The 15,304-nt window shown below is 31.8% G+C and overlaps 1 protein-coding gene and 1 pseudogene across 1 annotated transcript; both read right to left on the bottom strand.

Moving 5' to 3' along the window:
- Nucleotides 1-7,343: 7,343 nt before the first annotated feature.
- On the bottom strand, nucleotides 7,344-8,616 carry LOC102666203 (uncharacterized). The gene is made up of 2 exons (XM_041018479.1): nucleotides 7,971-8,616; nucleotides 7,344-7,890 (listed from the first exon to the last, which is right to left on the bottom strand). Exons 1-2 carry the CDS (start codon nucleotides 8,098-8,100, stop codon nucleotides 7,574-7,576), a joined length of 447 nt encoding a protein of 148 aa, XP_040874413.1. The 5' UTR covers nucleotides 8,101-8,616; the 3' UTR covers nucleotides 7,344-7,573.
- LOC100789598 (uncharacterized) overlaps nucleotides 8,354-15,304 on the bottom strand; it is a 39,781-nt pseudogene continuing 32,830 nt past the window's right edge.

Here is a 15,304-nt window from a genome sequence, read left to right on the forward strand (position 1 = left end):
ATAAAAGGAGGAGGTCTTAGCATCACAAATATACACAATTACAGAGAAGAGAAGAATGACACAAAAACACATAGAGAGAACAGGCAAAAAAATAAAATAAAGGAGAGGCATGAATTCTGAGGAGGCGAAGAAGCTCACTGCATAGCATCGTTTGGCACTACAGTTAGGAAAGGGGGAGGAACCTTTGGGTACCCCTTTATTCCTTTCATCTCATCATTTCCTTCTCTTTTCTTTTTCTCTTCTTTCTTCTCCTCTTTCTCCTGCTTGATTTGTTTCAACTTGTCGGTAACCCCTTGGGTACTGGTGAGACTCTTAGAATTTAAATATTTTTTTATAAATATTTGTTGTCCATATTTTTTTATATCATAAAAAACAAAAAAATAATAAAAAGACAAAAAAAAAATAAAAACAAAATAAAAATTGCTATTAACACCAACTTTTCATACATAATTTTTTCTTTCATTTTGGGCCTGATCCATTTTTTTCAAAAAATAATTATACATAAAATAAATACCACTAGTCACACCTCTATTTACATACACACCCCGACTCCTTTCAGGTAGTCCAAATGAAGTAAAATTGCTATTCATACCACCTCTTTTCCAGTTTGGCTCTATAAATCTTTTTTATTTATTTATCATTGTCTAGTTAGTTCGTAGTGTATTGTAAATATTCTGTCACTTATTTATTTCCCCCATGTTTTAACCTTGCACCCTTAATTACTAAGTGTATTTCTCGCTTCTATTTTATCCTTTTCTATTCACATTCGATTTATTTGTGTGTATCTCGTCTATGGATTACTTAACGCTATGTCAATCATTTTGAAATTTTATTTTAGTATTCTTTAATACACTCTTACATTTTGTGCACTCTATGTTGGGTCTCTGACTTGCTTGGTGGTGTTTTAATAAACTCTGGAAAATTTAGTGAATGCCATCCTGGGTCTCCGACTTGCTTGACTTTACAAAGTTTACCACAAATCCAAAATCTTTTTCACAGTTCGTGCACTCCATGCTGGGTCTCCGACTTACTTGATGGTGTTTTAATAAATGTGTGGGTAAATTTATTGAATGTCATGTTGGGTCTCCGACTTGTTTGGCTTCACAAAGTTTACCGCAAACCTAATTTTTTTTTTTACATTCTGTGCACTCCATGTTGGTGTGGAAGCAATGACTTCCAAGATTATTTTGATGATGCCAAAGAATCAAGAGTTAAGCAAATTCCAAAGATTTAAGAATCAAGTTTCAAGAATCAAGATCAAGATTCAAGACTCAAGATTCAAGAATCAAGAGAAGACTCAATCAAGATAAGTACTAAAATATTTTTTCAAAACATTGAGTAGCACAAGAATTTTTCACAAAATCTTTTACCAAAGAGTTTTACTTTCTGGTAATCGATTACCATGAGATAGTAATCGATTACCAATAGCCAGCATTGTTTTCAAAACTGATTTATAAAGCTGTAATCGATTACCATAATCATGTAATCGATTACCAATGTTTTAAAATGTAAGATTTCAAATTTCAAGAGTCACAACTAGTGATAAAACCTTTTCAAATCATTTTAAACTTGTGTAATCGATTACACAATACTTGTAATCAATTACCAGTGTTTCTAAACGTTTTGATTTTCAAATTTAAACATGAAGAGTGACATATGTTGATGTGTAATCGATTACAACTTAATGGTAATCAATTACCAGTTAATGATTTCGAAAAATAAATTTCCAAAGTCACAATTCTTAAAATGACTTGTTTCTGAAGGATTTTTCAAAAGTCATAACCTTTAAGTGACTAGTTTTCAAAAGAGTCACAAGCTTTTAAAGTGATTAGTTTTAAAGAAATTGCCAAGAGTTACAAACTTTACCTTGAGTCATCAAATGATTATAAATATGTGACCATGACATGAATTTCAATAATGTTGTTTACAGAACTTTCTGATTCATTTCACTTCATTTTTCTAAGAGTTTTTGTTCAATACTTTCTCTTTCAAGAAAAGATCATTGACCAAAAACTTGTGTTATTCTTCTTCTTCATTCACTTCTCCCTTTGCCAAAAGAATAGAAGGACTAACCGCCTGAATTCTTTTGTGTCTCCCTTCTCTCTTTCCAAGAGAATTCAAAGGACTAACCGCCTGAGAATTCTTTTGATTCTTCCCTTCCCCTAAAACAAAAGATTTCAAAGGACTAACCGCCTGAGATATCTTTTGTTTTCCCTTACAAAGATTCAAAGGACTAACCGCCTGAGAATTCTTTGTCTTAACACATTGGAGGGTACATCCTTTGTGGTACAAGTAGAGGGTACATCTACTTGGATTGTTGTACTGAGAACAAGAGAGGGTACATCTCTTGTGGATTAGTTCAAGTGAAGGGTACATCCACTTGGTTGTTCAAAGAGAACAAGGGAGGGTACATTCCTTGTGGATCTTTGGCTTGTAAAGGATTTTACAAGGTTGAAATAAATCTCAAGAACCTTTGGTTACTTGGGGATTAGATGTAGGCAAGGGTTGTTGCCGAACCAGTATAAATCTTGTGTTTGTCTTCTTCTTCCCTACACTTTTTAATTTCCGCTGTGTATTTTTAATTGCCACTTTTACTTTTGGTTAAGTTATTGTTTCTGTTCTTTAATTTCTTAACTTAGTTGTAAAAGCTTAATTAAATATAGTAACATTAAGAAGGATAAGTTTTTTAATTAGTCAAGGCACATTAATAATTAATTCAACCCCCCCTTCCTAATTATTCCGAGGTCACTTGATCCAACAGTTGGGTCTTCAACTTTCTTGGTAAAGTTTTGTGAAAGTCATGCTTGGTCTCTGACTTGCTTGACTTTATAAAAGAGATTCTCCCTTTTCTCCACAAACAAATAATCACTCAATTCTCCTTTTTTTCTACAAAATCTGCACATTACTTGAGATCACTTCGAGGTCCAATGCCTTAAGTGATTCTTTTCGCTGTTTTCATAAAATTCAACGTCGTTTCAAGGTCCAACGCCTTAATGACTCTATCACACAATTAAAACAAATCTTTCAAAAAATAATAAAATAAAATGAAATAAAATCAACCAAATACACAAAATGTTTTCTACCCAAAGAACTACATAAGTCTGATTTTCTTATTGCACTTGAGGATACATAGGAGCAAGGACAAACCCCTTGTTGATCTAAAAAACATAAAATTCCTTTTTTTCTTAAAAAATAAAAATTTTCTTTCTTTTTTCTAAATAAACAAAAAATATAAGAAACATAACTCATGTTCTTAAGGGAAAATAAATAATTAAAAAGTCACTTTATTTTTAGCACACTTGATTAAAGGTTGTTATCTTCATGATGAGTGTGTGGAGTGCGCACCTTTCCTGCGTGTAAACGACTCTCGAATCTTTTTTCTCAAATCGTAGACCGTTCCTTATCTTTTTTTATTTTCCCGACATTTTCCTTAAATAAACGTTGGTGACAAATCTCCCAATTTTTCTTTTTGGAAGACCTCTTTTTATTTGTCGTCCCATCGTGGTCCACGTTGCGACACGGGGAATATTGGAAAATTGTGAAAATAAATGATTCTCTAATGTATCAAAAATCTAGAAGTAAATGGGTCTTACAAGGGGATAGTAATGCAAAGCTCTACCATGATGTCATTAATTGGAAAAGGAGGAAAAATGGAATTAAAGGCATATCTTTGGAGGGGGGGTGGGCGGAGGATCCTACAATTGTTAAAAAAAAGAGTCTTAGACTTTTTTAAAAGAAGATTTCAAGAGGATGCTTGTGTCATACGATTGCTTGATGGGGCCCCCTTCAATCAAATTGGGGAAGTAGATAATGTCTCTACTTTTTATTTGTAGTTATTTAGTGAAGATGAGGTTGAAGAGATAGAATGAGAATATGGTGGAGACAAGAGCCTGAGACCTGATAGGCTTAATTTTAACTTTGTCAAGAGATGTTGGGATTCTTTGAAACCGAATGTTATCCTCAAAATGAAAGAGTTTTGGGAGAGAGGTGTCATTCCAAGGGGAGGAAATCCTCCATTCATTGCATTGATACCTAAAAGGGATGATCCACAAGGTCTTGATGAATAAGATCATCTCTAAGGTATTGGCTAGGAGACTAAAATTGGAGCTACACAAGATCATTGCTAGCAATCAAAGTTGGGGGGGGGGGGGGGAGGAATATGTTGGATGGTTTTAATTGTGAATGAAGTGGTAGATAATGCTAAAAGGAAGAAAAACAACGCCTAATTTTTAAGGTTGACTTTCAGAAGACATATGATTGCATTAATTAGGAGTTATTGTTCTATATGATAAAAAAAGATAACTTTTGTGCTAAATATGGATGGAAGCTTGCTTGAAGTCTGCATCTATCTATCTTGGTTTTGGTGAATGGTGTAACACCCAATCTACTTAGATTGTCATTAGTTAATATCCTTCTTATTTGTACTATCAAACTTTTTGAATAAAACAAGGATCATTGTCAAATCATAAGCCAAAACAGTTATAGGACATGACAACTTACATTAACCTAAAAAGTCATATTCCATTTTACCAAGAATTTTCCAAAACACATAAAACATACTGTAATCTACTTTCCAAAATAGATGTTCAAATTAGACACACAAACTACCCAACAAGTTGAAAATCATATAACATCTTTGTAAGCTATTGTTTTCTTTTTCTTCAAAAGAAGATTCAAAAGCACTATTCGATATGAATAAGCCAAACTTGTAATATATTTTAAACTCACCAAAATCTCATTTGTATTTGCATTCCAGCAAAGCACAAAAAAGCTTAAGTCTTCCAAAACAAAAGGGCTGAAGGAAAAAAAAAAACACTTAAGACAGTTAGACATCAAACTTTTATGCAAAAGGGCAGAAGTAATGCAACTAAAAACAAAACATTGTGGGTCAGAAGCCACTACCTGGTATAGGGCACTACGTAAGTTTTCAAAGGATTAAAACATAAGAGCATGGTGCTATAGGGCACTACGCAAAAGCCGAGGCGGGGGGCCCACTGGGGCCATGCCCCCCCCCCCCCCCCCCCAAAAAAAAAAAGAAAAATTAAAACTCTCATAATATTAGGAGATGTTGTACATGGAAAGTCATAACATATAGGGGGAGGTTAACAGCAGTAGTTTACTCGACTATTTCTTATTGGACACAATATACAGGGAATTTGTCGTACTTTCTTTTAGTTTGGTTTAGCTGGTATTAGTATATATGTTGCGGTATTGTTTTGTGATGGGTTCAATGAGCCTAAGTGTTTTTTGGTAGGGACTGGGTTTTATGAGTTGTTGGATTCTCGGTGCTACCATGTTATATTTATGGGCTGTGTTTATGTAATTTCTTGTTGTAATTTTCTATGGTTGGTAATTTGGCCACATCTTGTGACAAATTCCAATACTTTTATTTATAATATAATCTCTCATTGTTGTTAAAAAAAACTCTCAAATTATATATAAAATTATTTTACTTTTCTAAGTTCTCTTCAATATTTTTTTTATTAAAATACTTTATCTAAAAGTTAAAATTCTCTTCATTTCTAATTTATAGTTTCTATTTTTGTTAATGATATATTTATATTTAATTAACTTATCTAAGTCTTTATCAGCATTGTGATTTATTTATCAAGTATTTTCTACGTATTTTACATGTGACTCTATTATTTATTTTTTATTTTTTTAATAATATGCTTTGACTATAAAAATTTATTTTTACTTAATTTAATTGAATTTTTTAGTTTCTTTTTCTTTTGATACTTGTCTTTGGCCCTTATGTGTTAATTGCACTTGGTGATTAGTATCTCTCTCATGCTTAACACAATTATATATTTATTTTGCTCCTAAAAAACATTTAGTTATATCTTAAAGATTTTATAAATACCATGCACGTAAAATTTTTAATTTTCTTTTATAAGTAATGATTTTTTTTTATATTGACCCTTACATAAAAATTCTAGTTCCGCGCCTGGCTCTACGTACAAACTTTCATCTCAAAACAATTAACACAAGTTTTCAAAAGATTTCCTCAAGGGAATAAACATCATGAAGTTGATTTTGGATATCACTTGTACCAGCATGCTAATATAGCTTTTGCATTGTTGATAAAAAAAAAAACTTGTGTAGCATGTCAACTACTTCTATTGAGACCTTTGAAGTTGATCGATTTTCCTTAAATTTTTTATACTCAGTCTATCTCCTCCTCAAGCCTTTTTTTGCGTCAGATCCACAACTCCCAGTGATCTAAGGAAATTCAACTTGTCAATCCAATATTGAGAACATGTGATACTTAAATTTTGAACTATCATAAGCATTATTTTTATACCTCGGAAAGTGACTTTTGATACTTATTTTCTGAGTTCTTTATTGCGCTGTGCTTTCCTCTCTGCCTCTTCCTCCGCTTGCTTCAACCTTTCGGACCTTACTGAAAAGTTGAACACGACATTCATTCATATCAAACGATAATTATAAGTTTATAAATAACAAGAATATATCTAAAACAGTGACATAACAGTAATGTCAAAGATCTTAATGTAAGTGTAACTTAAATCGCAATCACAATATAATACCATTTCACTGTTTCAGCTAACCTTTTACTTTTCCATTTGAGACAAAACTTACTCTAATATTCATGGATGGAATTGTCTTTTGCATGAATACCATGCTCCCAGCTGTTTTTTTTTTATATATATAAAAAGTATGTTATTTTCTACTTTTAATTGGTGTGATGTTGGAGACTTGGAGCCGTAACCGTAGTAGGGCCTGCTTGGATGCATTATTGTAAAAGATCTTATAGACAAAGAACTTATCCAAGAAGCTCTTATCTGAAAAGTTACTTTTACATAAGTTAATTTGATGTTTGGATGATAAACTCTTAAGTGCTTATTTAAATTAATATGGTGTTTGGATGAAATTGTAGAAGATCTTTTGCATAATTAAAATTACCAAAAAAGATATTATATGTTTTGACATTATTAAAACTAGTACTTAAATAATTAAACATTATTATATAATTATTAAATGCCTTAAATAATTAAATATTATTAAAAATAATAAAAATTATTTTTTTTCTATTTCATTTATAAAAATATTTTAACTTTATCATTATATTTAAAATATTGTTATATATTTTCTAGAAATTTTGATTAAAAAATAATTATTTTTATAAAAATAAAATAAATGTATCTCATAAAAATATAATTATACATCTTTCTACATAATTACTTTTCATATTTAAAATCTAATTAATTTATTGTTTTAGTAATGTTGTCACATACATTCTAGTTTGTAATTTAATTATTATCTATGTAATTATAATTTATAACAAAATATAAAATATCATTAACCTGGTAATAATACGATCAATAATGTCTTTCAATATAAAATTGTTCAAATGTACTCATACCATAAACATGCATCCTTATAGCATTAAAAAAATAAAGAAATTAAATACATGTTGGAAACATATTCTTCAGAGATTCTCTAAATCGTTCCATTTGTAGAGTACTTTGAGCATCCGGTTCTTCCCATGTTGTAGTACTAGGACCAACTTCACTTCCATCCTCATCACTATCTATATCTGCATTATCTTCATCTAGCGAATTAAATTCTCCATCACTCTTGTCATTTCTTTGAATGAAGTTTGTATAGCCATGCAAGCAACAACGATTTGGTTTTGTGTCTTCAAAGCAAAAGGTGGCATATTACCCAATATCTTCCATCTTGCTTTACATAAACCAAATGCACGTTCAATTGTACTTCGAAGACTGGAATGATAATAATTAAAAACTTCAACTCTTTCCTTGATTCTAGGCCCAATTCTAAATTGCGGGAGATGATACCAAGTTTTCTTGTACGGTCCTAGAAAACCCATAAAAGTAGGGTAACCAGAATCAACAAGATAATATTTACCTAAAGAATAAAACAATAGAGCATGTTAGAACACAAAATTATAATGATACATATATTTATAATATATAAATTTTAAGTACCTTGAGGAGGATGTGGAAAATGCAATGCAGGCTTATGTAAAGCCTCCATAAATATCTTAGTATCATGTGCAGAACCTTCCCAACCTGCCCAAACAAAAGTGAAACACATGCTAAAGTCACAAACAACCATGACATTAGTGGTAGTGTAGCTTTGTAAAATAGTTCACAAACAATAGTCCATAAATATCTTGTTTGCCCTTTTTTTCATAAGTTTAGTGGCTTTGTAAAATAGTTCACGCCCACGCTCAAGTCCTAGTAGATCTTTCAACTTTGCTACACATGCAATAATGCTAGTTGGGTCTTGAGCAGATACACTAGATTCAAATGTTTGAATAATACGATCTAATTGTGAGGAAAGCTTGGCAGCAACCCCAATTCTTTTATCACCCTCTCTTCCTCTGTCCATTTTCCTTTGCCGAAGATGTGTTCTGAGTTGTCGTGTCTATCTCAGGCTCATTCACTTCCATGTCAGTGTTATCATCAATGTTATCATTTGTCTCTTCTGTTCTTGTGTTGAATCCTTCATATTGTCTTGAATCTTCAGATGGTGCATATGCTGCAAAACCAGTAGCAATAGTACCCTTAAAAAGGAATTCCATCTCAGGTAAGAATTTGAGGCCTTGCTCTCTAAACTTGGCTACTTCAGGATCCTCCTATAAAATAAAAAATAAGAATTATAATATATATTTGGCATGAGAATTAAGAGATAAAAATCAATCTCATTATAATATATTTGGTAAGGTTGACATTCCTATATAATTTAAATTAAGCAAAACCTAATCCAATATGAATTTCTGCATATGTTAACCTGTGGAATAATATAAGTCCTCCTTGTAGAAGCAAAGCTTCATGGTGAATCAAAGGTGATTCAAAGGTGTTTTGATGATAACAATGATGATAACAAAAGATGATGACAAAGGTGATGACAAAAAGCTCAAAGATCAATCAAAGAACAACTCAAGTGAATCAAGAACAATTCAAGAGTTCAAGATAGAATCAAGAAGAATTCAAGACTCAAGAAGAAAGTTAAGAGTCAAGAATCAAGATTCAAGGTTCAAGATCTCAAGAATCAATATCAAGATTCAAGACTCAAGATTCAAGAATCAAGAGAAGGCTTAATCAAGATAAGTATGAAAAGTTTTTCTCAAAAATTGAGTAGCACATGATTTTTCTCAAAACATGTTTACCAAAGAGTTTTTACTCTCTAGTAATCGATTACCAGTAGCAAAATTGTTTTGAAAAAGTTTTCAAACTGAATTTACAACGTTCCAATTAATTTCAAAAAGCTGTAATCGATTACAATGTTTTGGTAATCGATTACCAGTGCCTTTGAACGTTGAAATTCAAATTCAAAAGTGAAGAGTCACATCCTTTCACATAAAAGCTTTGTGTAATCGATTACACTAATTTGGTAATCGATTACCAGTGATTGTTTCTGAATAAAATCAAAAGATGTAACTCTTCAAATAGTTTTTTGACTTTTTCAAATTGGTTTTAAGTTTTTCTAAAAGTTATAACTCTTCTAAATGGTTGTCTTGACCAGACATGAAGAGTCTATAAAAGCAAGGCCTTGTTTTGCATTTCAATAATCTTGAATACTTTTCCAATCAATTTCTTACAATCCTTTACAAGCCTTGAATCTCTTTGAAATTCTTCTTCTTCTTTGTACCAAAATATTTCTGAAGTTTTCTGGTTTTCCAAACCTTGAAAACTTGTGCTATTCATCTTTTCATTCTCTTCTCCCTTTGCCAAAAAGAATTCGCCAAGGACTAACTGCCTGAATTCTTTTTGTGTCTCTCTTCTCCCTTTTCCAATAAAGCAAAGGACTAACCGCCTGAATTCTTTTGTGTCTCCCTTCTCCCTTGTCAAAGAATTCAAAACGACACAGTCTGAGAATTCTTTTGATTCTTCCCATTCCATTATACAAAAGTGTTCAAAGGACTAACCGCCTGAGAATTCTTTTGTATCCCCATTCACAAAGTTTCAAAGGTTTAACAGCCTGAGATCTTTGTCTTAACACATTGGAGGGTACATCCTTTGTGGTACAAGTAAATGGTACATCTACTTGGGTTTGACTGAGAACAAGAGAGGGTACATCTCTTGTGCATCAGTTCTAGTGGAGAGTACATCCACTAGGCTTTCAAAGAGAACAAGGGAGGGTACATCCCTTGTGGATCTTTGCTTGTAAAAGGATTTTTACAAGGTTGAAAGAAATCTCAAGGACTGCAGGTCACTTGGGGACTGGATGTAGGCACGGGTTGTTGTCGAACCAGTATAAAAACTCTTGTGTGTTTGTTTCCTTCTTCCCTACTCTTTTACTTTCCGCTGTGCATTTAATTTCCGCTTTTACTTTCTGTTAAGTTTCTCTTCTACTCCTCATTCTTTTAACAATTTAGTAAAAGCCTTAGAAGAGTAATTTTTAATTAGTAAAGGTTTAGGAATAATTAATTCAATCCCCCTTCTTAATTATTCTGAGGCCACTTGATCCAACACTCCTAACAACAACCTGACAATTCTCAATATAATGCCATTGTCTAACAATAAGACAGATGTATTGCTTTCAAATATTATAACTCAAAATCCCATATTTATAAAAAGCCATACCATAAAAGCTACGTGCCTACCAACTACCCAACACATTAAAGATGTCACAAACCAAGAATATTTATAGAACAGGTCCTACCATACGCTCACTGCCAAGGCCATCACTTCCAAGCTCATGAAAATTTAACTACAATTTTCTTGCAAAACATACCAAAGAATTGCCAAATATAATTTTACTTAAATAATTTTACTTAAATATTTATTAGGATATAATTTCAAGAGATATTCTTTCTGCAATAATTGAAGGATATAATTTTACTTAAATATTTATTAGGATAAGTATTATATTACATTATAGGGTCCACAAGGAAATGCACAGAACATCTTCCTTTGATCCCATTCATGAGTAGGAGAGTGTCTAATGAGAGAAATTAGAAAGGAAAACAAGCATTTTTAAGTCACAGAAGTTAAAAATCAAAGTGTAGCATATATATATATAACAAACATAACTTGCAAGGTTTGAATTTTGGATCAAAAAAGCAGCAAAGTAAAACCAGGGTAGTCTCAACATATATATATATATATATATATATATATATATATATATACCTCATCAAACCATGCATCAGAATCTTGTGAGAATTAAGTAGGATCATTCATTTCGAGAGTCAGATCCAGTGATTATAGCACCAGCTAATGATATGTAGATGCCAAGAAAATTAAATTCAATGGTGTTGAATTAATCATGATTCTAGCCATGGTGAGAAGAAAATGGTATTTATATGTAGAAGAAGAGCAGAGTGGTGACTTTGATAGTAAGATATCAACCATAAGTGTTTGAATTAGGAGAAAAACATATCAACCATAATTTGAGTCTAAGATGTAAGAGATGCATTGGTGAGTTGAGAATAAAATATCAATTGTTTGAACATAATAAGATTCATAGTAATTGTTTGCACTTTTTAGATTGCTTTGCCTCAAAGGTGTCCTTCAATTCCTAAATTAATATTTCAAGAGAATTGTGTTTTTATTATGGCTTCTAAGTATTACTTCTTGGTGTAGAGTGTTGAGTCAACCTATTTATTTATGCTTTGTACTGTACACATTCTTGTCCATGTTGATGCCATTTATTAATATTTAGCAGTACATGCTTCACTAGCATATGCAGTAGCAAAAATCTAATTAAAATAATCCCAGTGTAATTGGTCCATAAAGGTTATTAAGCCCACCAATCTCCTTAATATATTCTTATACATGTACCTGTAAAAATTGGATAAAGATAATTATGGTTCCCACTTAAACAACCTAGCTTAAAAATTGGATAAAGAAACTCAGGATACCATAACAATTTGAGATGAGATCCCAAACAATACAATATATGGCTGGAATTAGATCATCTAGCCAAACAATTTGAATACAAGGAAGGTTCATAACAAGACAACCAAAACAATGAAAGTCCAAATTGTAGTGACTGCACAAATGATTCAAAATAGCTAAGAAAATAAAAGGAAGCATAATTGAAACCAAATATGCAGAGCAACATTAGCTTCAACCCCAAGAATGTAAGCAATATACATAAGCCGGATGATGATAAAAAATTCAACTACAGAACTTATATCCACTTGTAATCGTGTAAGCCGGTATAATATAATTCTTTTAATTGAAAATCTAATTTAGTTGAACCAAGCTACACAACAAACAACTTAACAATAAGACCTTACCACCTCTCCCACTACTTCGGAAAACAAAAAAATCCATTGAGAGAGGGTGTCCAATGCCCCCGAATATACCAATCAGCAAATTTTGCTTGGCACCAATGTAAGTAACAGTTGGATAAATGGAAGCATAGCAAATGCTAATAATGAGACACACACGCCTAGCATTAAGAATCTAAATCGATTCGAAATAGGTTTAAGTGGGATAGTATGCAAGCAATCCAATGAATTGATAAGAGAGAAAGAAAAGGAACTGAAGAAGAACCAGAAAGTTGACTCAACAACCTCTTTCATTCTCTCTTTGAAGAAGAACAGAACTCATATAATGGTTCTCCATTTATGTCAAGAATCTGAGCATTCACAAGGCCAATTTGGGTCGTGTTGTTTCTACAACCACAAGCACCAAAAACTTACAAAATTATAAAAGAAATTAACTAATCATATTTCTCTCTCCATGTGTACACAAGAAAAAAGACCCATGAAATAGCCAATGCTATGTCCCCAACAGCATGCCAAGGCCACCCATGGAAATGTGAAGCATCACACACCCTTAGGCAAAGAAACTCTGAAAGTCTATGTCCTTAAGAAAAGCAACCATCAAGAGAAGAAATCCTATTGTGAACAACAACAAGCCAGAGAAGGAATCAGAGGTGTTGAAATTTACCCGAATACACTTCAAAGGCCTTTAATTGCTTTCTTACTTTCACTCAATGGAGCCTCTGCCCTCTAAACCAACAATGGTAGTTGAAATTCCAATCACTTCTTTCTAGTTTCCAGTAGTGTATAAGAACTAAGAACGTAAAAAACAAACACCCATGACCAATTCTAATGCTAGTTTGATACACATGGTAACTCTTCTATCAGTTCTAAACTCAATCTTTGTAGTTTCAACAAATTAGAAACTACAATTTGCCTTTGGCATATCTATCAAACAAAGCTCAAAGCCTCAGACTAAAACAGGAAAACTCACAGAACGACTTGAATCAAAGATATATTAGAGTAAGTAAGCCTTTGGAAGTTGAATCCTAGAACCAAGCCTCTGAAGTTGTGATGATATACAGAGATGAAGCAAAATAAGAACAAAAATGCTTTCCTCCACGGATGAGCATGTCAATAGATTTGAAGGGTATATAAAGGGGTACTGTTTCAGTCTCAGGGTACTAAAATTTCAAATGCAAGCTTCTAAAAAATAGTCTGCAACTGCAATTTTGGCCCCAAAGTCAAGAATCACACATAAAAAACAAAAGAACAAAAGAGTGGCATGCACAAAAACTCTATTTTCGTTGAATAACACATACCTGAATTTTCGCTTCCCACCATTCATCACTAGCTGCAATGGTTTTCTTCTCCCCATCTCAGCCAAGACCTGTGTCCTTCCCAATAAGCTTAGCCCATAATTGCCATTCCTTTTTCAAACAATCCCACCTATTTCTGAATTGTTTATATTCATATCTTAAATTTGTTGCCTTATTGAACTTTTCTACAATATTTGCCCAACCAAGCTTAGTGAAGTGGTTGTGAGGTTTATTTCCAGCATTCACCTCTTCTATGCACACTTTCAACATAATCTCAGTATTTTTATCACACCATTCTGCTTTCTTTCTTTTCACGTGAACTTGATTGAGAGACATTTCACAAGCTTAATGAAACAAACAAAAGCATAACCCTAATCCATAACAATATTGCGAAGAAAAAGAAATTAATGAAGAATTGGTTAACCTGTGATGCTAACAAAGGAAGAAGAAAAAATGACGAAGGATGATTGAAAGAGAAGACCAAGGATGATCATAAGAGATGACGAAGGAGATCGGAAGCATGTGAGAAAAATTTCGAGGAAGGCACAGCACGACAAGTTGTGAGGAACGAGAGAAAATTTTAGGGTTCAGAAAATGAGGAGGGTATGCTTGTCATTTTGAAATTTTCTGAGGACATTATTGTCCAAGCCTTATTTTGGGATCAGATTCCCGAAAAGGAGATTTGAGAAGCTGGGAATCTAAGCTTAAAAGGAAGATCTGCTGAGAGCTTTTGCTTTTGTAAAAGCTAAAAAAATAATAACCAAACATTCTTAAAAAATAAAAAAGATCTTTTTTCAGTATATAAGATAATAAAAGATCTTTTGGGCCACATCCAAACGGGCCCGTAATCCAAAAATTGTTGTATATTCAGATTCATTTGGCTTCTCTATAGGCCATTCAAAAAAGAAATTTTTGGCAGTTCTATCAATGTGAAGTTACCGAGAAATCTAAAGGCTGCAATTATAATTATTAACTTTTTAGTCTTTAAAACTTTTTATTTTTAGTCTCTAGATTTTTAATTTTTGTGTAGTTTCTTAATTTTTTTCTTATTTTTAGTCCCCTAAAAACTAAACATAAGAATGGAAAAAATACTAACAAACTAAAAGTAAATTTTCCCCCTTTATTTATATTTTCTTTTATTAACTAATTTCATTTTTATTTTATTTTTTCTCTTTTCGATTCATTAGATATCTTTTCTATTTATTCAGCTAGATATTTCATTATATCTCATGTTTTATTTTAATGTGTATGATAATAATTAAGTTTAAATTTAAATTCTAATTTTGATTTTGTATAATTTTTAATCAGCCATTTTGGTCTTTTTATTTTAGAAAATATACAATTTTAGTTCAATCCTCAATTTTGGATATGTTTTTTTTTTCTTTTATTTTTATTCAATTGAACCATAAATCTAACATATTTATTTAAGACACGATAAAATTAATTAAATTAATTAAACATAAAAAGTAAAAGAAAAAAATATATGCAAAACTAAAAATTGGACTAATATTGCATATTTTTAAAAATAGAAGAACCAAAGTTAAAAGAAATAAAAATAAGAGATCAAAATCTTGATTAAAAATTATAAATGGAACAAAATTACCATTTAACCTTAGTTTAATTATATTCATTTTGCTTTGCACCATTAATTTTTAGTCCCTTTATCCAAAAACTAGTTATTTTAGTATCTACACACATGCATTTTTAATTTTGTTTTGGTCTTTGTTGTTAAGTTGTTAAGTGTATCTTAACTTTGTTTGGTAAACTGTCACAAAGTTTA

This window comes from Glycine max, chromosome 8 (assembly GCF_000004515.6).
Source record: "Glycine max cultivar Williams 82 chromosome 8, Glycine_max_v4.0, whole genome shotgun sequence".
In the NCBI taxonomy this organism is placed as follows: Eukaryota; Viridiplantae; Streptophyta; class Magnoliopsida; order Fabales; family Fabaceae; genus Glycine; species Glycine max.

What these genes read in the sequence shown, in the direction of transcription:
- LOC102666203 (XM_041018479.1), bottom strand. Translation starts at nt 8,100, where the DNA reads ATGGTTGTTTGTGACTTTAGCATGTGTTTCACTTTTGTTTGGGCAGGT. An exon ending in TTTTCCACATCCTCCTCAAG is followed by an intron (nt 7,891 to 7,970) that starts GTACTTAAAATT and finishes TTTATTCTTTAG; the next exon opens with GTAAATATTATCTTGTTGAT.